At 39.2% G+C, this 25384-nt stretch overlaps 1 protein-coding gene across 2 annotated transcripts; it reads right to left on the bottom strand.

Annotated features, from left to right (window-relative positions):
• On the bottom strand, positions 1-23778 carry LOC122553422 (alpha-1-antitrypsin-like protein GS55-MS). 2 transcript variants are annotated; one of them, XM_043697165.2, is made up of 5 exons: positions 23695-23778; positions 22820-23480; positions 6049-6319; positions 4271-4418; positions 1-1495 (listed from the first exon to the last, which is right to left on the bottom strand). In XM_043697165.2, the coding sequence occupies exons 2-5, from the start codon at positions 23472-23474 to the stop codon at positions 1307-1309; spliced, it is 1263 nt and encodes a 420-aa protein (XP_043553100.1). In that variant the 5' UTR covers positions 23475-23480; positions 23695-23778; the 3' UTR covers positions 1-1306. The 2 variants fall into 2 exon arrangements, with proteins under 2 accessions (XP_043553100.1, XP_087845794.1); XM_087989668.1 differs by lacking the exon at positions 23695-23778 and adding an exon at positions 23670-23685.
• Between the last annotated feature and the right edge of the window lie 1606 nt (positions 23779-25384).

Raw genomic sequence — 25384 nt, 5'->3', positions numbered from 1 at the left:
TTCAAATGCATCATCTACTTTAATGTAAATTATATTTAAGAAACTAAAACTAGGCCTCATATAAAGCATGATATATCATAAGTCTACATTTGATACACTGGGTTTTCATTATAGAGTAGAAAGTGAGGTCTGCAGATGCTGGAGATCAAAGTTGAAACTTTATTGCTGGAACAGCACAGCAGGTCAGGCAGCATCCAGGGAACAGGAGATTCGACGTTTCGGGCACAGGCCCTTCTTCAGGAATGAGCAGAGAGTGTTCAGCAGGAGAAGATAAAAGGTAGGGAGGAGGGACTTGGAGGAGGGGCGTTGGAAATGTGATAGGTGGAAAGAGGTCAAGGTGAGGGTGATAGGTCGGAGTAGGATGGAGGCGGAGAGGTCAAGAAGAAGACTGCAGGTCAGGAAGGCGGTACCGGGCTGGAGGGATCCGGCTGAGACAAGGTGGGGGGAGGGGGGATGAAGAAACTGGTGAAGTCCAAGTTCATCCCCTGCGGTTGGAGGGTTCCCAGTCGGAAGATAAGACGCTCCTCCTCCGACCGTCGGATTGTTGTGGTTTGGCGGTGGATGAGTCCAATGACCTGCATATCCTCGGTGGAGTGGGAGGGGGAGTTGAAATGCTGTGCTACAGGGTGGTTAGGTTGGTTCGTCCGGGTGGCCCAGAGGTGCTCTCTGAATCGCTCCGCAAGTAGGCGGCCTGTCTCCCCAATATAGAGGAGGCCACACCGGCTGCAGCGGATGCAGTAGATGATGTGGGTGGAGGTGCAGGTGAATCTGTGGTGGATATGGAAGTTTCCTTTGGGGCCTTGGAGAGAAGTGAGGGGGGAGGTGTGGGCGCAAGTGTTGCACCTCCTGCGGTTGCAAGGGAAGGTGCCGGGAGTGGAGGTTGGGTCGGTGTGGGGTGTGGATCTGACAAGGGAGTCGCGGAGGGAGTGGTCTCTACGGAAAGCTGATAGGGGAGGGAAATATATCCTTGGTGCTGGGGTCTGTTTGGAGGTGGCGGAAGTGACGGCGGATGATGCGCTGTACATGGAGATTGGTGGGGTGGTAGGTGAGGACCAGTGGGGTTCTGTCCTGGTGGCGGTTGGAGGGGCGGGGCTAAAGGGCGGAGGAGCGGGAAGTGGAGGAGATGCGGTGGAGGGCACCGTCGACCACGTCGGGGGGGAAATTGCGGTCCTTGAAGAAGATATAGAGTGCTACATTTGACTAAATCTTCTGCTATTTAAATGTTAACAGCTGTTACAAGTAACCTCATCACTTTCAATTTATTGATCCTAGACTATTTTGTGGATGTGTGGAGTTTGCATCAGTATTAATCAGTGGGATTCATCACTCTCCCTGCAAACAGGACACTCTTGCTGCTGTGTTCAGCAATTAATAGTAAGAAGGGTCTATTAAATTTAAGTTGAGGAGGCTTTGACATCGGCATCAAACCAACTCCTGTAACTGCTGTGGCTTCAGTTCCTCTTTCATCAACATCCAGAACTGCTTCATGAATCACCTAGAAAAACAGGGAAATATGAAATTTGATTAATAAAATCTGATCAATGGCTGGAATTTTATTAGCCTTTAGAGAAGGCCTGGGAGGTAACAGGAGTGACAAAATGGCATCAGGATAAAAGCCTGTTCCTGTTACTGTGGGATGGTAGTGGCTCGGCCAGTCAAAGGCAGATGCCCAGGTAAGGAACTGCTCCTGTTTCACTGACATAATAATTATATTTGATTTATTACTGTCATGTAAACTGATGCACAGTGTAAAATGTTGTTTTACATGAATTATGACATTCCTATAGTGTGGAAACAGGTCATTCAGCCAAACACATCCACACTGACCCTCCAAAGAGCAACCTATCCAAACCCATTCCCCTACCTTACATTTACTCTGACTAATGCGCCTAGCCTACACATCCCAGAATACTATGAGCAATTTAACTTGGCTAATTCACCTAACCTACACATGTTTGAACTGTAAGAGGAAACTGGAGCACCTGGAGAAAACCGCACAGATACGGGGAGAATGTGCAAACTCCATGCAGACAGTCACCCAAGGCTGGAATCAAACCCAGGGCCCTGGTGCTGTGAGGTAGCAGTGCTAATCACTGAGCCACTGTGCCACCACATGCTTTCCAGGCAGATTGTACTATACAAGAGCATCAGGGTAACAGAACAAAATGCAGGATACAGTATTAGAGATGCTGAGAAGGTGCAGAGAGAGATCAACATTAACACAAGAGGCCAATTAAAAGGTCTGATAACTGTGGGGAAGAGGGCGTTCTTGAATCTGTATATTCAAACTTTCATATATTCTCTCCAATGGAAAGGGTGGAAGAGAATATCAATCGGGTGGGAGGGGTCTTTGATTATGTTTGGTTGCTTTGCTGGTACAGGGGGAAGCATAGATGAAATTAATGGATAGGAGGCCGGTTAATGTGATAGTCTGGGTTGTGTTCACAACCCCTTAGTTTCTCGCCATCTTGGAAAGAGAAGTTGCCATACCATGCTGTGATGCATCCAGATAGGATGCTTTCTCTAGTGCATTATGATGCTGGACATGGTAAAATCTCAACACCGAGTCTCTTCAAGATTCAGTGATCATTCCTTCGCTGTAGCCATCAAACTCTCTCTTTGTTGTGATTACTATTACTTCAGCTTTATTGATTTTAATAGAGCAGCACTGCTTTGAAACTTACTTTATTCTAAGCTGTAGGTATGTGTTATTCTATACACTCACCTTCCATAAATTTATGTTGAGCTATGTCTTAAACCAAAATCTCCTTCTATAGCTTTTTATGGATAAATTTCCTTGAAGATTTCCTACTCTAATGTGGGAATTATTGAATCAAGCTTTGAGCTAAACTGTGAAGTTACAGTGATAGAGGAAAAACAGCTTTGACAAAATTCTTCAATATTATTTCCCAGAATGTCAAAACTGTGAAAGTTCTTTTTTCTCTCAGGATTCCCTAACATTTACAATGTATGTTTTGAAAACCAAAGTTTGGTATCTCTAAACTACTGTGCCCTCACATATCTCACCCTGGCATTGAAATTGCTACAAATTTCTTCTGCTACTTTAACAGTCAAATCACACTGTTTATGATACAATATTAAACAATGTATTTAAAGTAGCACAATCTGCGTGTTATTATTCTGGAGCTATACTTGAACCTTTACCAATTATTGTATTTAAGGGACCAAGTGTTTAATTTGGTTTCCCAACAAGTAATTTATGTGCTGCTGCAGTTCCACTCAAACACCAGAACTATAGAACTGTGTAGCACAAAGACTAGCCATTTTAACCCAGCATCACTCCACTGGTTGTGTCAGACAGCTGCTCTATCAGTTCCTTCATTTTTCTCATGACCTCAGAAAATGTTTTCAGGTCATTTTACCATTAATCTGTTTCATCCAAAGGGTCGAATTCACTGCCCAGTTTGGTGATTCATATGGAGACCCTCAACTCATTGAAAAGGGACCTGGACAAGCCCTCGGAGGACAGACACCTGCAAGTCTATGGACCAGGTGTTAGAAAATGGGATTAGGATGGGCACCTAATTTATTCAGCCAGTGCAAACATAATAGGCTGAAAGGCCTTTTGCTGTGCTGTAACTTCTGTATGGTTCTATGGTTAAGATATTTAGATATTGTTCATATTTCCCACAAGATCACATGGTTTTCATTGGGGTAGAGAATGTATTTATACAGATGCGCCAGGAATTGTAACTTCTGGGACAATCTGGATGGAATTGATGGTCTTTTTCCTCTTTGTATCAGAAGTATTAATTGTGAATGACTTTTGCTTGGATATCTGGCGCTTATTCATTGTTAACTTATGGATTCTGGAGTATTGTCTGTAATGTAGAATCATCTGATAATGTTTGCATTTGTCACAGTTGCAACTTTTCTGACCATGGACTATCTCTGGTTTTAAGGCTCGTTCTGGTTTTACACAGGTCAATGAGACATGGAAATTGTTATGCTGCGCTGTGCAGGTGAACTCTGATTACTTGTAGATAGAAACAAAGCAATGGTCTCTTGACACCAGAACCTCTGCCATTTAATTTGCCTTTAGGTAGCATAAAGTGAAACATTTCACAGAGGCAGAACTCCAGAAAGATGACATGTAAGAGAAAAATCACAGGAAAATCTTAAAGGAATAGTTATGTCTTCTGATGATTATTCAAATTTTGATACTTGAACATTCAGACAACCAGTTCCACAACCTTTTATTAGTTGATTAAAGTTTGAGTATTATGTGTATGTCAGTTAAATGTTTTACCTTCGATACATGTACTGGTCCAGATTTAGTGATTTTGGAGAGATTTGCATTATTAGTGAAGATGTCTACAAGACCCATTGTAATCAGCAGTTGCTTGAGTTGGTACGTCAACCTTAAAGACAACTTTGGGAGGCGTAGATCCACAGACCTATTTGGTATCAGAAAGAATACACTCATTTTCTCTAAACTTGTACATTCAGCTTACATTTTATTTTAATTTGTTATTTTCATTTCTTAATTTTGACCTCCAACATATATAATATAAATGATATATTCTCGGTTTCCATTCACCAACTCTATGCTATTTTACAAGGTGATGGTGATCTTTTCTTATACATAGCTCGACTGGATATTTTCCTGGTATTTTCCTGAATGGTCATTATCCTAGCTGATGGCATTTCTCAGTTCAGACTCTGTGTTGCTTATTAATGCTTCTTCAGTTTGACTGATTAAAGAGATACTTGGTTATTGGCACTGCTCATACAGGTTTTAGCTACAATGTAGTTGTGGTGCTTTTTGGATCTCATGTTCCATTTTAAAATCTCATCAAAATTTTCTTCATTTGCGTAGATGCACCAAATTATTCAGTGCACCCACTCCAGTAAATATTTCTTTGCATCTTGTTTGAAGTAATACACTAGATGAGTAAAAACAGTATTTGTTTAGAATCTCTACAGTGTGGAAACAGGCCATTTGGCCCATTGAATCCTCAGTGACCCTCTGAACAGTATCCCACCCAACTCCAACCCCTGCCCTGTAGCCCTGCATTAACCATGGCCAATCCACCTAACCTACCCATCTTTGCATATGGGAAGGAAACCCACACAGACACGGGGAGAATGAACAAACTCCACATAGATAGTTGCCTGAGAGTGGAATCAAACCCAGGTCCCTGGGACTGTGGGTCAGCAGTGATAACCACTGAGCCACCATGCCAGCCCATTTGTTCCATATCGATTTCTGAATCTAAGTAGAAATCAAAAACAATTTTTAAAATGAAAGAAATGTAAAGAAGTCATGTTTAACCTTGAATAATTTTACTTAAAAAATACAACTGACTTCAGAATAAATTTAAAATCATGCTTTTGAGCTGAACTACCAAGTTTAGAACTTTTTCCTGTTAAATCGAAATCTATTTCGACAAGGACAGATTCTTTATAGATTCCTGAGATTCTCTGAGCTCATAGAGCCACCAGTTGTCCCGTTCCTAATTGCTATCCAATGCCCCCGTTGGAAAAGCAACTTATGGGTAGTTTGTGGGGGCAACATAGGAATGAATTCCTCTGAAAAGTTTTCCTATAAATGGTTTGTGTCCATTGACCGAGCCGTCTTATTAAACCATCTCAGCGTAAATTTAAATCCCCTACTTATTCCGCTCAGATTTGAACTCAGGCCTTCCAGATCATCACTATAACATCATCACTATATCTCTGCTTGCTATTACTAATCAAGTAACATCACCACTATATCACTGCATCCCCATATACTGCTAGGACTTTGCAAAGGATCAGTATATCAGAAGTAGGATTCAAATCCATGCTTCAGAGAAACAGCAACCTGAGGACATTTGGATCAATCTGTCACACTGATCTCTCTTAAATTTGACCCTTCTGGCACCTCTTTCACAAAAGCAATAGATATTGGGGCAATAAGACCATGCAATATAAAAGTGAAGTTACCGCAAAACCATGGATCTTTCGCTGCCTTGTCACTGATTGTAACACACCACCTCTGTGTCGGTGGAAAATAATTATATTTCATTGATGCAGCAAACTTACCCAATCCGTGATGATGTTATTAAATTTTGAAAATTGGTAATTGTCAAGTTTTGTTCCACTTCTGCCAATTTTCCTCGCTCTGGTAGTATAAGCACAAGAGAAGCATTTCCTCTATATGGAATCAAAATCACAGAACTACGAAGTTCTTCATCATAATTCATATAATATCTTCCTTTCCTCTTCATCATTTGAACTTTAACTGTTGTTGTATCATCAACATGAAAGTCATCTTCATAGGTTTTCTGAGGATCAAAAGGTTTCACCCATTTACCTAAAAGAACCAAACAGTGATAATGAGAGATATTGTACATTGGACTCAAAATGTTTCTCTCTCCATGTAAACTGCCAGAACTATTGAATTTCTCCAGCATTTTCTGGTTTTATATTATATTAAAGACAATAAGAGGCTTAGTTTACTCACATGAATATAAGTGTGTTTTTTCTCAATTCATAAACATTAACAAAAATTGTTTTCAAATCCTTCTATTGCCTTGATACTCCCTTTCAATAAAATCTCCTCCAACCTGAATTCCATTTATTTTAGTGTCATGCACAGCTCTTATTTGAATAACTTGAATGCTTGCTATTGAGGCTGTAAGCTCACACATAGCCTCAAGTCTCTCAATTTTTTCCTCTTAATCGATTTGTTCAGAGATGCCAATACACACATCTAGAGCAGGTGGGAATTGAACCTGCAATTACCAATCCAGTGGTAGGGACAGATCACACATTATAATATTCTGCAAATCTGAGCAACTACAAATTGCAAGTTACTCTTAAAAGTCTATCCCTTTGGCTAAGTTTTTTGTCACATGTCCTGGTATTGCTTAAGTGGCTCAGTATCAAATCTTGCAGCTTGAGATGTTTTGCAACACTAAAGGTCTATCAATAAGAGTTGCTGGTACTGATTTCCTATATTAATCTTGAAGGGATGAAACAAAATTCTAAAAAAATTCACAAAAATCACATGGTAAAACATTTGCTTTTATACTATTTCCACCAATGTAGGTATTATAACAAAATTACACCTTTTCTTTCTTCTCACAGATCACCTTATTTGAATTTGAATGTGCGTGGGATTGGTGTGGGATGGGGGGATTCCTTCTTTCAGGCTTACAAAAGGACTATTTAGCTGAACTGAATATGCCCATTTGAGAAATTTTACCTTCCTTCTGTGAGGAAGCAATTAGCCTCCACCAAAGATGTTATGTTCTGATGATAAGGCTGAGTTCGAGAATTCAACAGCTTTTGTGGTCGTAAAACCTATCAAATTACTATTACTCAATGCATAATATCACTGAATTTTTATGATAGTCATTCTTTACTAAATTATATATTTCATGTCAAAACTAGGTTAGATTTTTTTGACTTCCAATGCCTTCCTGTCATTCTGAAGCTCTTTTATAAGATCAAGATCTCAGAGTAGGTTTGGGATTAATTACTCTCTCATCTTTATTGCTATAATTTGTTCAGGAAGACAGATCCCACATTATAATATTCTGCAAATATGAGCAACTACAAATTGCAATTTAGACATGTCATCCCTTCACTCTTTGGCACCTTCCTGCAGGGAATTCCATTACCTCACAACATATATATATAATAGGCCCTCTGATTTGTAAGGGTTACAAGCCTGTACACAACAATTGCACAGCTAAAATAAAACAAACTGTTTCATGTAATGTATGTTTAATAGCTCTGCCAGATTATAAAGATAAGTGACTCCAGTAGAGGCAGAGGTCACATGATGACAAGCCAGCAGTGAGCTAATTATACAATTGCATCCTCCTATCATTTATGTTAACTCTTGCCCGTTCCACTTTTGCCAATAACTGCACATGTATGGCATACATAAATTATGCAGGTCTCTAATGGTACAGATATTCATTGTTGTTGGCTGTTTCTCATATATTTGATCTTTCCTGGTGTGATTCCTTCTAGAGGGAGTATTGCTTCCAAGTTAAGTGCTGTTGCCACTGTAACTATTATTGTCAATCCATGCCTATTGCTGGGGAACAGAGGACTTCTGGGTCTGATGGTCTGTACTCTGTGCAGGTCATGACATTGTAGCTTTCCGATCCACTGCCTGTAGTGAAGGAGGTGTCTGTGGTTTCGTTGATATAGTTGTTTGCTCATGTTCATCACATACAATCGAAGTGCCAATTTTTTGTTGCCACATAGGCTGACATTTGTTTATAATATTTAACATTTGCTAGCAATATTGTAAGGTTTTATCAATGTGAATTTTGTCATTCCTCCTTGACTTTGTCAATCACACCTATTTTAATCCTGACCTCAATAGTTTTTACACTATTGGAAAAGTAGATTAGGACAGGCATGACATTAATATTTGGTCTGCATTACTTTCCATGTCTTGAGTAGGCGTGTTTCTCTGCTCAAGGATTACCTTGTATACATTTGGATTTTCATGATTTCTTTAGAATTCCTTTGGTGATCTTTACTGCTGCCTCAACCTTTCCATTTGACTAGGGATACTGTGGAGATGATATGTGGTGTTGAATTTCCCAATCCTTTCTGAATTGAGGGCCATTGTCACTCAGTACAATATCAAGAATGCCATAATGACTTTCAAACATTATAATGTTTCATTGAAGTCAGTATGTGGGGGTGCTGGTATTGGACTGGAGTGGACAAAGTCAGAAGTCACACAACAGCAGGTTAGAGTCCAACAGGTTTATTTGAAATCACAAGCTTTTGCAGCACTCCAAAAGCTTTGTGGTTTCAAATAAACCTGTCGGGCGATAACCTTATGATAGTGAAGTCATTGACGTCAGCTGGTCAACCTCCCTATGGTCAGAACAACAGTTGACAGTGACCATGTAATCAATCTCTATGAGAGTGAAGCAGCCTACCTCAAACTTCATCTCAGACCGTTTCTTCCATCAGTTTCTGTAAGCTGTACACTGAGTAGTGGGGCTTGAGAATCAGCAAAATTTCTCAAGAGGGTTGTAACAAAGATTGGGGATTATAGTTAGATTACATTGAAACAGCAACGAGAATTTGGTTACAGTATTAGGAAGTGATGAAGATAAAGAAAACATCAGGTTGTGTACTGCAAATAAGAAATGGCACTGGAAATTGCAAAGAATTTCCTGCAGGTGGCAGAGTTGTTACTGACAGTCTTAAGTGAAACTACGCAAACCAGGTAAATTGAATTGCCAAATAATTTGGCAATGGCTTTGCTTGATAAATCTAAGAAAGCAAAGACATTCAAAGTACTAGCACAGCAGTTGTGTTTAATAGAAATACAGGAGACAAGGTATTCTAGGAATTGAAACATCAGAGTTAGGTATGATTCATTTATATTTAAAACAACTTGAATTAAAGAAGCAGGAGATACTATTCTAAAGGACAGAAAAAGATAAAAAGGAGCAGATTTATAAAGTCAGAAAGTGGAAATGAGAAAAGTAAAACTAGAATTGCAAAGGGAAAGTGAAGGGAGACAAGAAAGAGAGAAAAAGAGAAAAATAATGTTTATCAGCTTCAAATGATGTATGTAAACAAAGTGACATTGGATGCTAATATAGACTTTGGTAAAGAGAATATGAGTTATAATTTGAAGTCCAGTAGGGAATTTTTAGATTTGACCAGACTGTGCCAAAATTTAAGAAAAATGATTCAGAGGTATTCTTTCAGAAAATAGCAAGACAAATGAATTAGCAAAAAGGAACCCTGACATTGCACATATAGAGTAAGCTGGCAGGTAAAGCATAGGAAATTTATGCTTTGGTGTCAGAGGAGATTCAAGGGATTATGATGCATTTAAGTTAAAAACTGTATTGTCTGCATATGAGTTAGTGCCTAAGTTACAAATTTTGAACAGTTGGGCAAACTTACATGGAACTTGAAAGAGTTAAGCAAAGCAAATTTGACAGGTGGATACAAGCACTGTATGCGATCCTTAAGTGCCCTTGTTGAGGACCTAAGAGGTTGTAGCTGCTAGACAGGCAACAGTACTGGCTGACAATTATGAACTATACAAAAAAACTAAACCTTTTATTTGTCACCCTCAGAAATTCAAAAGGAATAGAAAGTGGGAGAGTGAAACAAAGTCAAATAGCAAAGGTCTAAAGAATAGATAGCTGGTAATAGCCCAGATTATACTCTTCAGATCAGAAAGGAGAGCTCTGGAGCTGAAAATGGGAAGTCAAATTGTCTCCATTGAAACAAATTTCAATATATTCATTCAGGATGCTGGAATTTGTGAAGGAAACAGAGGCAAGTTAAGAATGAGTCTGAAAAAGAAACTCAAAAGAAAAATGATCCGGACAAAATTGAAGCTGTAACTACAAGTAAGCAACTGGGAGTAAACACTGCTGTGAGTGCAATATAAGAACAGAGGATATTTGAGAGATTTGAAGGCACTTTGTCTAAATGGAAGATAATCCTTTTTTTTTCAAAACAGTATAGCCAAATGTTTAACTATATGAAGGGATTCAAGGGCTACTCAAATTCTTTTCCTGCAGAAAGATTTACTTTCCATCCAGGGTGCTCAATGAAAGTCAAAATATTGGTAAACAGGATAGGTGGAGATTATGTCATGCTTCCATTGGGCAAAGTCCAGTTAGAATATGGCTCACTATCAAGACTACTGGTAGCTGGGGTAGTTCAGAGATTACTCATGGGTGGAGGACATTTACTCCTGAGGAATGGTTAGACAGGAGTGAAAGTTATAACTTCACCTCTAATCATGGAAAGTCCAAGTGAGGCTAAAGAGACAGAACAGTTGCAAGAGTAGGTTCTTTGTATTTTTCCTTTGTTTGCAGAGACCAGAGCAGTGGTTAAATAAAGTCCATCATCAGAGATCTCAATAATACCAAGACAAGTCAGGGTAGACAAAACTCTATTAAAGAAAGAGGATAGTTCAAAAGAAATGTTTGGTAAGTCTTTGATATTTGAATTTTAGGAAGCAAATCCAAAGTTAAATAAATTGGCATAGTCAGATCACCTGGAAGCTGAGGCTAAAAGAGTTCTGGCGCAGTATTATACTGGAAACTGAATTGTGATGAGGAAGTGGAGACATCTTCACAGGCCTGCAGATGAAGAATGTATAGTTATTCATCAAGTAGTGCTAGCACCCAGATATCGTAGGGAAATATTGCGTGTAGCACAGGAAATTCCTATGGCAGGACACATAGGAATGTGGAAAATACAGATAGTAATGAACAGCTTTTTTTACATGACTAAGACTTCATAAAGATGTGCAATTCTACTAAATGAAATGTACAACATCTAATTATGCCAGCACCTTTCATTCCCATACTGGCTTTTAAAGCACCACTGGTCAGCTGCAGTCAGTTCTGCTATAATGCAATAGTTCCGTTCTCATGCAATCCCACATTATAAGAAAATCACACAATAGCAGCACCATTTAACTAATGGGGCCAGAATCGCATTATAACCAATACACTCTTCAAAAATTTGTGCTATAGAAACAGTGCCCTCAATTTGTTAATCATAATAGCAAATTTGTGTTAACAAAACAAGTGCTATAGCAGAACGACTTGTATTAGGTGATTGTGTAGGACCACTGTCAAAAAAGTAAATGCAGGACATCAGTACATATCTTGATATGATACCTTGATTACCAGAAGCTATTTCTCTAAGGACATTATACCCAGGGTAGTCGTGGAAAAGTTAACTCAGCCTTTTTACTTGCAATGTACTGCCAAATGTGATGCCATAGAGTCATAGAGTCACAAAGCTGTATAGCATGGAAATAGACCTTTTGGTCCAACCCATCCATGCTGACCAGATATCCCAACCTAATTTAGTCCTATTTGCCAGCACTTGGCCCATATCCCTCTAAACGCTTCCAATTCATATATCCATCCAGAAGCCTTTGAAATGTTGCAATTGTACCAGCCTCCACCACTTCCTCTGGCAGCGCATTCTATACGCATACCACCCTCTGTGTGAAAATGTTGCTCCTTTGGCCTCTTTTGTATCTTTCCCCTCTCACCCTAAAACTATGTCCTCTAGTTCTGGATTCCCCCACCCCAGGGAAAAGATTTTGTCTATTTACCCTATCCATGCCCCTCATGATTTTATAAACCTCTATAAGGTCACCACTCAGCCTCCGACGCTCCAGGGAAAACAGCCCCAGCCTATTCAGCCTCTGCCTATTACACCCTGGCAACATCCTTGTAAATATTTTCTGAACCCTTTCAAGTTTCACAACATCCTTCCAATAGGAAGGGGACTAAAATTGCACGCAAATTTCAAAAATGGCCTAAACAATATCTTGTACAGCCACAATGTGACCTCCAAACTCCTACACTCAGTGCTCTGACCAATAAAGGAAAGCATACCAAACACCTTGATCACTATCCTATTTACCTGTGACTCTACATTCAAGGAGTTATGAACCTGCACTCCAAGGTCTCTTTGTTCAGCAACACTCCTGAGGACCTTACCATCAAGTGTGTAGGTCCTGCTCTGATTTGCTTTTCCAAATGCAGTACCTCGCATTTATCTAAATTAAACTCCATCTGCTACTCCTCAGCCCATTTGCCCATCTGATCAAGATCCCATTGTAATCTGAGTTAACTTTCTTTGCTGTCCACTACAGCGTCAATTTTGGTGTCATTTGCAAACTTATTAACCATACCTCCTATGTTCACAACCAAATCATTTACATAAATGATGAAAAGTAGAGGACCCAGCACTGATTGTTGTGCCATTCCACTGGTCACAGGCCTCTAGTCTGAAAAGCAACCTCTACCACCATCCTCTGTCTTCTTCCTTGAAGCCAGTTGTATATCCAAATGGCCAGTTCTCCCTGTATTCTATGAGATCTAACCTTCCTAACAGTCTCCCTGGGGAACCTTGTTGAATGCCTTCCTGACGTCCACATAGATCCCATCCACCGTTCTGCCTCATCAATCCTCTTTGTTACTTCTTCAAAAAACTCAATCAAGTTCATGAGACATAATTTCCCACACACAAAGCCACACTGACTCTCCCTAAGCAGTCCTTGCCTTTCCAAATATATGTAAATCTTGTCCCTCAGGATTCCCTCCAACAACTTGCCCATCACCGACTTTAAGCTCACCGGTCTATAGTTCCTTGGCTTGACCTTACCACCTTTCTTAAATAGAAGCATCACATTAGTCAACTTCCAGTCTTCTGGCACCCCATCTGTGACTATCGATGATAGAAATATTTCAGCAAGGGGCCCAGCAATCACTTCCCTAGCTTCCCATAGAATTCTAGGGTACACCTGATCAGGTCCTGGGGATTTATCTACACAAAGGCTGCTTTGCTGATCTTTGAGGGGCCCTATTCTCTCCCTAGTTACCCTTTTGTTCTTAATGTAAGAACCCTTTGGATTCTCTTTAACCCTATTTGCCAAAACTATCCCATGACTCCTTTTTGTCCTCCTGATTTCCCTCTTAAGTATACTCCTACTGCCTTTATACTCTTCTAAGGATTCACTTGATCTCTCCCGTCTGTACCTGACATATGCTTCCTTCTTTTTCTGAACCAAACCCTCAATCTTTCTAGACATCCAGCATTCCCTACACCTGCCATCCTTTCCTTTCACCCTACCATTGTCTCTGGACTCTCTTATCTCATTTCTGAAGGCTTCCAATTTTCTAGCCGTCCCTTTACCTGCGAACATGTGCCTAATAACGTCAAAATTAGCCATCCTCTAATTTAGACTTCAACTTTTAGATCCAGTCTATCCTTTTCCATCACTATTTTAAAACTAATGGAATCATGGTCAGTGGTCCCAAAGTGTTCCCCCATTGACACCTCAGTCACCCGCCCTGCCTTATTTCCCAAGAGTTGGTCAAGTTTTGCACCTTTTCTAGTAGGTACATTCACATACTGAATACAGCAGAGCTAGAGGTCACACAAGTACAGAAGGCCAGCGGTATATGAACAGCACAAATACATTTCTCCAAACTGAAATGGTTTGGTTCACACATTACCAGTATAAGAGCCAGCTAGAGTCAGCATTGTTAAAAAGAGATAAATATTATGAGAATGTATTATCATCCAAGTGATGAGCAGGAGCAGGTCATTTGGCTTCTTTCAAGCCAGTTCTGTATTTTAATAAGGTCGTAGTTGATCTGATTATCACCTCTGATTTGGAGATGCCGGTGTTGGACTGGGGTGTACAAAGTTAAAAATCACACAACACCAAGTTATACTCCAACAGGTCTAATTGGAAGCACTAGCTTTCAGAGCACCACTCCTTCATCAGGCGCTCCGAAAGCTAGTGCTTCCAATTAAACCTGTTGGACTATAACCTAGTGTTGTGTGATTTTTTAACTTTTGATTGTCACCTCAAATCTATAATCTCACCTACCCTGATAACCTTTCACCCACTTGCTTATTAAGAATCTATTCACCTATGCCTTAAGAATATTCGAAGACCTCCACTATCTTTTGAAGAAAAGAATTCCAAAGATTTATTTGCTTAAGGAGAAAAAAAAATTCATCTGTCATAAACAAATGACCCCCTTTTTTTCCCCAATGATTAATCCTCTTAGCAGTTTCTCCCACAAGAGGGAATATCCTTTCCATATTGAACCTTATCAAGCTCCCTTAGGATCTCATATATTTCAACCAAGTCACTTCTTAATTCCAGCGAATACAAGCCTAGCCTATTCAGTCTTTCCCCTTTAAACAACTGGCCATTTCCAGCCGATTGTATGAACTGCTACTGACATATTGACATCTTTCCTTACAAAGGGTTACCAGCACTATGTACAATACTCCAGATGTGGTCTCAGCAAGGCTCTGTACAACTGAAGCATAACCACTCTATTTTTGAATTAAATACTCCTCCGAATAAACAATAAAATTCCATTGGCTTTCCTAATTACTTTCTGTGCATGTATATAGGGAGTCTCAGATTAAATGTCAAATTTATGAATGTGATCATATACATGGCTGTAATTTTAAAGATCTTATATATGAACGTTTTCTGCACTTATGTACATTGCTTTCCATTGCCCTGCATTGTGCTCTGAATATTTACTGATCAACTTGCAAACAAACTCCAGAAGGCATCCTTTTCACAATGTGGCAACTGCCCGTGCTAACTTTTTTCAATTCAGGCACTAGGTCACCCGATACCCTCTGCTTCTCAGAACTCTGCAATAACTCATTATTTAGATAACGTTTCTTTTTTATTATTCCTGTCAAATGGATAATTCACATATCCCTCCATTTGACATCTCTTTGCGTACTCACTAATTATAAACAATATCCATTTGCCGCCTCAATTTACATTTTACATTTTAACCTACCTTTGTGTGATAACAAGTTTAGCAACCATACCTTCACCCAAATAATTTCTAGATATTTTCTAATCAACCTGTTCAGACATATTATTACAGACCACTTGAGTAGGTGGGACTTGAACCTAGGTTCAGAGGTAAGGACACTACCACTGCACGACAAGAGCACTAATTGAACATCTATAGGTTCCAAGTCACCGCATAAATTGTAAAAGGTTGAGCGAATGAGCCTTGCACTAATCAGGACAAATTTGTGCCAACTTCAAATGATCATAACAAATTATTCTACAGGAGACAAAGGTGCTGATTGGTTGGCGTCAATTCTGATTGGCTGACATGGTGCCATGGAGAAAGCAATGAAGAAGTTGAAGTGAAATGTGTTAACTGTCATTCAGCTGAGATCAGTGTTGAGTTGGGGTCAAAAGAACAGTATTATTATGCCTCTTTTGCTTCTGAATGGAGTGAATTCACTCCAAATTAAATGCTTGTGCTTTATTGACGTGATCTATAATTTAAGTCAAGTATCCTTATGTTTTCAGTTTATGTAATGCTAATTGAAGAAATCTGAGAAACTAGCAGTATGAAGTCCTTCTGTCAGCATTACCATGGGCAAGAGTGAAGACATCTTTTTGACAAAGTATCCTGGATACTTGCCAAGTTTCAACATCCCCAGCATTGTGAACAGTTCCTCAATTATTATATCATTCAATTCTATTTAGTTGTCATCAGTATTTACTATGAAAAAAAATATAATTGCAAAATCTACAGAAGGAGATAAATAAAAGAAACAGAAGAAGTAGAAAAAGAAACAATGGATTGCAACATCCTTTTACCAGTGGGACCTTGGCTGGAATCCAGCTCAAACTGGTGAGATGAAAGGCCTGCTTTACTGTTCGCTAGAAATGAAATTAATGTGGCCAGTAGCAACTCTATTAATAAATATGAGTAATCAGCATTAACTATTCCAAATTTAATCATTAAAGAGCATTACTATTAGGATCATACACAGAAGGGCAACAAAATGACTAGTGAGTGAAGTAGAAAATTTGTATTGATGCTGGAGGGATGAAGGCAGGGTCTTTTTGAGACAGAATGAAAAGTGCTTTGCTCTCCTGTCATCTGTGCTGTATATGACCTCAGACTGTTTGAAATGATAACAGGAAATGGTTATCTTTAACAAAAGAGAATCTAGCCATCTCCCTTTGACACTGAACAGCATTGTTACAACAGAATTCCCAATATCCATATCCTGGGAGTTACCATTGTTCAGAAATTTAACTGGACCAAGTTTATAATTACTGTGGGTACAAGAACTGCACCAAATAATTTGCTTGAGAAACCAAAAACTGTCCATCATCGATGAGGCTCAAGTCAAGAGTTTGATGGGATCTCTGGGGGAATGCAGCTTCAACAACATTCAAAACCTCGACACCATCTGATTCTCCATCCACCACATCAAACACTCCCTCCGTCCACCACTGACACAAAATGATGCTATCTACATGTTGTAGTGCAGCAATTCATGAAGCCCCCTTCAAATGCATTTTCAAAAATATGACCTCTACAACTCAAACGACTAGGTCAGCAAGTGCATGGGAACACCACCATATGCAAATTTCACTCCTAGGTGCACATCATCCTGACCTGGAACTATAATACTGTTCCTTCACTGTTACAAGATACAAATCTTGGAACTCGTTTCCTAACACCATCTCTTTAAGAACAATTCAGGAGAACAAAACTGGAAAGGTAAGTTGGAAGGTGAATCAAAGAAAAGTGATGTTTCACTGCATGTTATTTTATCAATGACCCTGCAAAACATGAATTGGTTTAAAGGTCAAGTGAATTACCAAGCCTGTTCTTTATGAGTTTCCCATATACACAGTGAAAGATTCCTTCACTTTCATGAAGGTGTAGGGAATGCTAGGTGACAAGAGAAATTAAGGTTTTGGTTAAGAAAAAGAAGGAAGCATACGTCACGTATACACTGCAGAAATCAAGTGAATCCTTAGAAGAATATAAAGGCAGTAGGAGTATACTTAGGAGGGAAATCAGGATGGCAAAAAGGGGACATGCAATTGTTTTGACAAATAGGGTTAAGTAGAATCCAAAGGGACTCTACAAATACATTAAGGACAAGAGGGTAACGAGAGAGAATAGGGTCCCTCAAAGATCAACAAGGCAGCATATGTGTGGAATCACAGGAGATGGGGAAGATACTAAACGAGTATTTTTCATCAGTGTTTACTATGGAAAAGCACTTGGAAGACATAGAATGTGGGGAAATGAATGATGACATCTTCAAAAATATCCATAATTACAGAGGAGGTGGTGCTGGATGTCTTAAAATGCATGAAGGTGAAACAATCTCCAAGACCTGACCTACAACCCTGTGGGACCTTGGAAAGTGATTGCTGAGCCCCTTGCTGAGATATTTTGATCATTGGTAGTCACAGGTGTGGTGCGGGAAGACTAGAGATTGGATAATGTGGTGCCACTATTTAAGCAAGGTGGTACGGAAAAGCCAGGAAAAGGTGGTAAGGAATAGACCAGTGAGCCAGATATCAGTGGTGGGCAAGTTGTTGGAAGGAATCCTGAGGGTCAGGATTTACATGCATTTGGAAAAGCATGAATAGATAAGGGATCGTCAACATGGCTTTGTGCATGGGAAATCATGTTTCACTAATGATTTTTGAAGTAGCAAAGAGGATTAATGAGGCCAGAACGGTGGATATGATCTATATGGACTTCAGTAAGGCATTCAACAAGGTTTCTCATGGTAGACTGGTTAGCAAGGTTCGATCACATGGAGTACTAGCCAGTTGGACAGAGAATTGGCTCAAAGGTAGAAGATAGAGGGTAGTGGTGGACGGTTGCCTTTCAGACTGGAGGCCTGTGACCAGTGGTGTGCCACAACAATCGGTGCTGAGTCCACTGCTTTTCATCATTTATATAAATGATGTGGTTGTGAACATTGGAGGTGTAGTTACTAAGTTTGCAGACACCACCAAAACTGGAGGTGTACTGGACAGCGAAGAGGGTTATCTCAGTGTACATTGGGATCTTGATCAGATGGGCCAATGGGCTGAGGAGTGGCTGATGGAGTTTACTTTAGATAAATGTGAGGTGCTGCATTTTGGAAAGGCAAATCAGAGCAGGACTGATTCATTTAATGGTAAGGAGCTGGGAACCTTGGAGTGCAGGTTCATAGTTCCTTGAAAGTGGAATTGCAGGTAGATAGGATAGTGAAGGTAGTGTTTGATATGCTTTCCTTATTGATCAGAGCATTGACTATAGGAGTTGGGAAATCATGTTGTGGCTGTACAGGACATTGATTAGGTAACTTTTGGAATATGTGTGCAATTCTGTTGTCCCTTTTATCGGGAGGATGCTGTGAAACTTGAAATGGTTCAGAAAAGATTTACAAGGATGTTGCCAGGTTTGGAGCATTTGAGCTACAGCGAGAGACTGAATAGGCTGAGGCGGTTTCCCTGGGGCGTTGGAGGCTGAGGGATGACCTTATAGAGGTTTATAAAATCATGAGGGGCATGGATAGGATAAATTGACAAGGTCTTTTCCCTGGGGTGAGGGAGTTCAGAGCTAGAGGGCACAGGTTTAAGGGTGAGAGGGGAAAGATTTAAAAGGGAACTAAGGGACAACTTTTTCACGCAGAAGGTGGTGCGTGTATGAAATGAGCAGCCAGAGGAAGTGGTGGAGGCTGGTACAATTACAACATTTAAAAGGCATCTGGATGGGTATATGATTTCAAAGGGTTTAGAGGGATATGAGTCAAGTGCTGGAAAATGGAACTAGATTAGTTTATGATATCTGTTCGGCATGGACGAGTTGGACCGAAGGGTTTGTTTCCATGCTGTACATCTCTATGACTCCATGACTAAATGCAAGCTACATATTGATAGCAATGTCTTGTCAATGTTTTTGGTCAGTTTGTGAGCTTATTCAGGCATGTATATCTGCAGGAGACCATTGACATTTGCACCAGAACCATTTTTTTTTATGGAAATGCAGATAAATTGCATTTGTTTTCATTTAATTTATGCAGGTAAAAACAATGACTGCAGATGCTGGAAACCAGAGTCTAGATTAGAATGGTGCTGGAAAAGCACAGCAGTTCAGGCAGCATCCGAGGAGCAGCAAAATCGATGTTTCAGGCAAAAGCCCTTCATCAGAAACTTATGCAGTCAAGTTCCGTATCAATGATGGATGCCAAATTGATGGTGTATTGAAATTTCCTCAAGTTCCAGCCTTACTGATATTTTTGATAGTTTCCATGTGAACACATATATTTGGTGAAGCATGTGCTAAAGTCTTATCCCAAGCATATTTCAGATATTTAGATGATGTAATGATTTTTGGTTTTGCAGCCACAAGTATAGCTTCCCATTCACACTCCAATATGCTTCATCCTGCTCCCAAATTCACTCAATGTGCCTCTCTGTTACTTACTTCCACTCATCCTTTGGGTCCTAATTATTTGATCACCTTGCAAGTCTGATACCGAAAGAGAATGCATTGAACCTATCCTACAGGATATTAGCTATCTTAATCAGATCATTACTCATAGTGTATTTTGCAAACTCATGGGCGAAGACTTTCAGACTTGAAAAGTTTCTGGTCTTCCTAAAATTACCCTGGAGAGGCAAGATGCCTTCAAAATACAAGATAAGCAAGCCACTTCTCACTGTTATTATGCAGTTGCTACGTGAGTGTGATTTTCCACTAAAAGGATGGTGCCATCAGTCTAAAATGACATTTTGCCAACAAGACAATTGAGCAACCTCATGTACAAATTTCTGATCTGATATGATGCCAATAACAGAAGCCTTATTTTTCCATATTTAGCTGACAAATTAAACACAATGTTCCTTTAGTTATTTGTAATTGGTAGGGTACAGACTGTACTCAGACAGTCTGCAAAATCCAAACATAAATCTCCTGTTAAAAATGATGCTACAATTGGGCAACATCTGCTGAATAATGCCAATGGATAAAGTGGCGACTAATTTCAGATAATTGATCAAGCTCATAACTTGGATCATTCACACATTCATAGACATGCACCCCTTCCATTAACAAAAGGAACATGATCAAGCCTTGCACCTTGTTTAAATTATTGAGGAGCTTGGATGTGAACATATTTCTCTATTCTCTGAGGCAAAGTCTTGACTAATTAGTGTTGTCATGTCAATCAGAACTATTCATAAATTGCTGTGATCATTTGAAATTTGGTATTCTTGCATGTGTCCTCAGAACTCCAAGATAAGAAATGCTCTGGAAACATGTTTCTCTTTCCAGCTCTCAACATTTAAGATTGAAAATGTTTTATTTCACCAGTATTTTGAAGTGAACAAGAATTTCACTTCCCAAAAGCTTCATTCTCTGACTTTTTATGTGAAGTTGCGCCGCTGAATGACACACAGATTTGTGCTGTAGAAATTCCAAAAACTAAGTTAACTCACATTGCAAATTATGAGCAATAATATCCAAACACTAGAATTTCACCTGGAGATCTACACCTTCGATAATTTTAAAGATAGTAGGAATGAAGTTCTGATATAACATGCATCGGTTAATAAAATGTGAAATGAAAAGTAATTACAAAAGTTTGATATTTTTAAATGAGGATGTCGTTGATAAAAATGTCGTTTGACTTGAATATTCTTATGAGGTTTTGACACCAATCTTGCCAGCAGATGAATCTGCACCCATCAAAACTAGGAATTTGCTTTTGGAAGCCAATAAGTTTACTTAAGTTTAACTTAGGATTGAACAGTGTTATAAGAATTGGATATCATGGTCCCTTCACATATACACCTTTGTGTTTTACCTATCTGCTGAAAAGAACTCTTTCATAAGATGTAGTTGGATGTAAATCGACAAAATAATTTGCTATAGAATTGTTGGGTGAGCAAATATACAGACACTTAAAGCAATCTACATCACAGTGCTAGTGTGGATTTCATGGGGAGCTATATGCCCTGAAGCCAAGTTATTTGGGAGCTAATTATCAATAGCCATTTTATGCACGGGACAGACAGTGTTAACTAGCTCAGGGTGAGACTTGAACCTTGCATCTGGGAAGGAAGCCCTGCCTTAGACAGTAACTTGCCAATCTGATTGGCTGCCAGCTCTGTAGTTCTGGCAGCACCAGATACAGGTGCTAGTGGCCATTGCTAGGAATTTGGCTGTTGGTCTCCAAAGAAGAGGAAGTTACAGAGCCTGGACTTAAGGTAAATCTGGGGAAACTGCGGAATCAGGTTGGCAGACTCCAACGATTGGCTAAATTTGAGGATTTAGGGAACGGAGGTATGGTCATGGGGAAATGGAGGGGATGAGAAGAGGAGCACTTTGTGGTGTGCCTTAAATGGACAGAGAGGATTCCAAAAGGAGGTTCCCACTATCTTATCTGTCATCCACCTGTGGAATAAAATCTGCTGGACCACTCCCTTCACATGACTGCCCCCAGCTGGGATAAAATAGAGATGGAGATTAAATAAGACTGTCAAGTGGTCACTCGCTGCAATATGAGCCCCTCCTTCTACCCATGAGCTCCATCTTGAAACATGTCAGTAGTGTTGGGGGTGGGGGGAGGGTTAGTACTGTAAAACCTGGCCCTTCTTGTTGTATTCAGCTGAATAATAACTTTGTTCCACCTTGGCACTTCTAGCTGCCAAAATAAACTTTCACTTTTTGCCAAATGATTTATTTAGAAACTTGACCAAATTTCAAAGCCAAGGCTGATTTTCTTTCTAAAGTAGATATGTTTCCTCCATTGATCTTTATGAACTAACCTTGAAGGTGAGCAGCATTCCCTTTTTATCCACAGAAACCTCAACTTCCAACCACTCCCCTCCCCAGTTGGTTGGTCTGTAGTCCTTCCGTCAAGATGCCTGGTCCCATTGCTTACCCAACACAGCGACTTCCTCTTTCCAATTGGGCTCCTTTGGAATTGGCTAGAGCAAAAATATAACTTTCTGATCTGAGGTCATTGTTTGGAATCAAGTTCTTTTTTTCTAAATAAGTGGCTTGTCATAAACACTGAAAATCTTGAAAGCAGATTTTAATATAAAACAATTTTTAAAAATTCTAGCTTACACATCCATCCACATATCTCAACTATTTTATAGATATAATTGATCAAAAAATATCAAACCTGTCAGTCATTAACTAATCTAAGTTAATTTATTAACCATAAGTTGTTGCACTAAAGTTCATAAGATAGCTTGGATGGAAAAAAAAATATTGTTCTCAGGTTTGACTAGTTTAACTAGACCAAAGACTAATTCCTTACCAATACAACTTACTTCATTAATTCACTGCACTAGTAGTCTTCAATGTCTAGAACAATGAGAATACTTCAACCCAGTAAAGACAAGTTCAAAACAAATTAAAGGTATGTTCCTTCCTGAAATCAGAAAGCGACACTTCTATTTACAAATATGTAAACATGATATAGCATTAAAGAAACTTCTTACCTTTGAACAAGATATAATTAATAAGTACCATTACAGTGTTCCGATTAAGCGTTTTAATGAATTCTTGGATTTTGCCATTTGTTTGTTTTCTCACATAAGCGTTGATCTTTCTTTTTGCTTTGTCTAACACTCTGAAATCAGTACTGACTGTCTCTGCCTTATAAAATTGCCTTGTATCGTCAAGGAATTTCTTTTGAAGACTTAGTCCCTGCTGGATGTGGAGAGAGCTCCCCATCATCATATGCAGCTCACTGTTTTCACTGGTTAACTCCTGCAGGAGGTATCTGAATGTTGCATGCACCTCGGCTGCATCATTCTTTGACATATTGGAGTACCCAAGAACACGCAGTAGCTGATTCAGAGTGTTATGTTTTGCACCCAGTGACAACATGGCCAGGCTGGAGGAGATGCTTATAGGAGAGAAGAAAATATTCTTGGAAGTTGAGCTTGGCTGTGAGGCAATCTGTCTGTAGAGACGCAAGGCAAAATCTGTATTTGCAGCTGAAAGTTTGAGTGCAGACAGATTGTTTTTAGTTCTTGAACCAGAATGCGCTTGTTGAATTGTAGCCTTCATTGCAGTCATTTTTCCACTAGAAATCGCTCTTCCACTGTAGAGCACAGTGAGCAACAAAGCTACAGGAATCAGCTTCCTCATCTTAACCTGCAAAGGAAAGAACAAACTTGTTTTGCAGTGCTTTGAAAGTGCAACCTTGATGAGGTTGCTTTTTACGCTTAGTAAGCTTAATGAGTTCTAAAGACTTCTAAATATTGTCAACTTAGCTTCTAAGACATAATCATTTATTAAACAGTTTCTTACTTGATGTCTGATTGTAGTTTAAGTTCCTTTTACCTAAAGTGAAGCAAGCTGTACTTACCGTGATTTTCTTCTCCCTTCTACATGGTCCTTGGTGTATAATGCTAATTTATACCACAGAAATTGTAAACAGATCTGTTATGCATTAATCAGTAAACTGACCTTTGGTCTGATGGTCAACATTTCTATAAATGGCGTCTGCATTGCAAATATAATCTGTGTAGCTTGTATAAGCTTTGTCATATATGACAAAATAGTTGTGACATTCATTTTGTCTCTTACATTTTTCAATCAATACAGGAGCTGTCAGTCCTTACGTTATCACCTCCCAGTCTCTTCACACAAACTGCTGTTTTTTGGTAAATTTTGGTTAATTTATGACTGTACGATGTCTTAGTTTAATACTTATTTAATATTAAACTCAATCTTATACATCTCAATAAATACGCAGCATTTCATTTGCAATTAATTCCACACATAACTCTATTTTTCAGCTGCCTTCTTTCTTGATGCACATACACGCTCATTAATATCACAAATTTATTGAAAAACATAATTTCACTAACTTGGCAGCCTTTTGAATTGTGAGATGATGATTTACATCTTGGTAGTGTTAAGCACTATGTAGCCTGACAGTGTCTACCACATTTGTTTCAGACAAAAGCAGTGGTCTGTTGGAGTCACACTAATGTATGTATCTAGATGCACCAAGGCATATACACACACACACACACACATAGTGCATTTTTGATTTTGGTTCTGATTCTCCTTTCTGCCTCCATGATATTACATATTAAAACCACTCCTTTACAAGATATAAGAGTTGTTTTCTCTGGAGTGGCAGAGGCTGAGGGGAGACTTAATAGAAGTGTATAAAATTATGAGATGGATAGAGATGACTGTCTTTTTCCATCCCATAAACATCCCCTTGGTAAGAAAGACAATTTCAGAAAGAATAGATTTTTTTCAAGGTAACCCAACAGTACAGAGAATGCCCAGCTGTTACCAAGAGAGGGAAAAAATAGGTTTTATGTCTTCAAACCCACAACAATAATTGCTTAAAGCTAAACCTAAAACTAAAAAAAACTAGAAAGCCTGATCTGTGAGAGCTGGCCACACCCAGCCAGTTGCCTCTATTGTGGCAACTTTAAGAAACACGAAGGCCTCACAAGCTGTTTACTTTATAACAGACAACTTGGTACCTCACATTCAATCTCTCTTTAAAAATAAACTCTAAAATCCACAGCATCATCACACTACAAGTGTACAAGCCATCATATTGGACAAGAATAATTAAGTACTGTTCGTTATCCATGTCTAATGCAGAAGCTTAGAGTTTAATGTCTGAACAAGGACCATTTTGCAGGATTGGTTTGCCTAGAGGCAGCAGTACCATTTTTACTCTAATTAATGATCAACAATATGGGAGATAGAATATGAGGTTTAAATAGCAGATGAATGAAATTTACCTCAAAAATGAGTGTTGTCTGGCATATCCTTCTGTTATTTGGTGAAAACAACGTTCACCAATAAAACGGATGACTTAAAGGAGATATTGGAAAGCTGATATCAAAAGAATAATATAAAAGAATGAACTGAGTAGGCTGATTATCTAAAAGAATAATTGAAATTACTAGGGAAACTCAGCAGGTCTGGCAGGTGAAGAGAAAGCAGAGGTAATGCTTCATTTCCAGTGACCTTCATTCATAAAACAGTAATTCCAACATAAGTATGAAATAATATTTTCAGAT

This window comes from Chiloscyllium plagiosum, unplaced genomic scaffold, assembly GCF_037043375.1.
Source record: "Chiloscyllium plagiosum isolate Xiang-an unplaced genomic scaffold, Cpla_swu_hap1 HiC_scaffold_8, whole genome shotgun sequence".
Classification (NCBI taxonomy): domain Eukaryota; kingdom Metazoa; phylum Chordata; class Chondrichthyes; order Orectolobiformes; family Hemiscylliidae; genus Chiloscyllium; species Chiloscyllium plagiosum.
This window is presented reverse-complemented; position numbering and strand designations above follow the sequence as displayed.

Excerpts from the sequence above, each read along its gene's own strand:
- LOC122553422 (XM_043697165.2), bottom strand. The coding sequence starts at position 23,474 with ATGAGGAAGCTGATTCCTGTAGCTTTGTTGCTCACTGTGCTCTACAGT. Across the intron at positions 4,419-6,048 it reads ATAACATCATCACGGATTGG|GTCTGTGGATCTACGCCTCC; the intron begins GTAAGTTTGCTG and ends GATACCAAATAG. Across the intron at positions 1,496-4,270 it reads GACCAGTACATGTATCGAAG|GTGATTCATGAAGCAGTTCT; the intron begins GTAAAACATTTA and ends CTGTTTTTCTAG.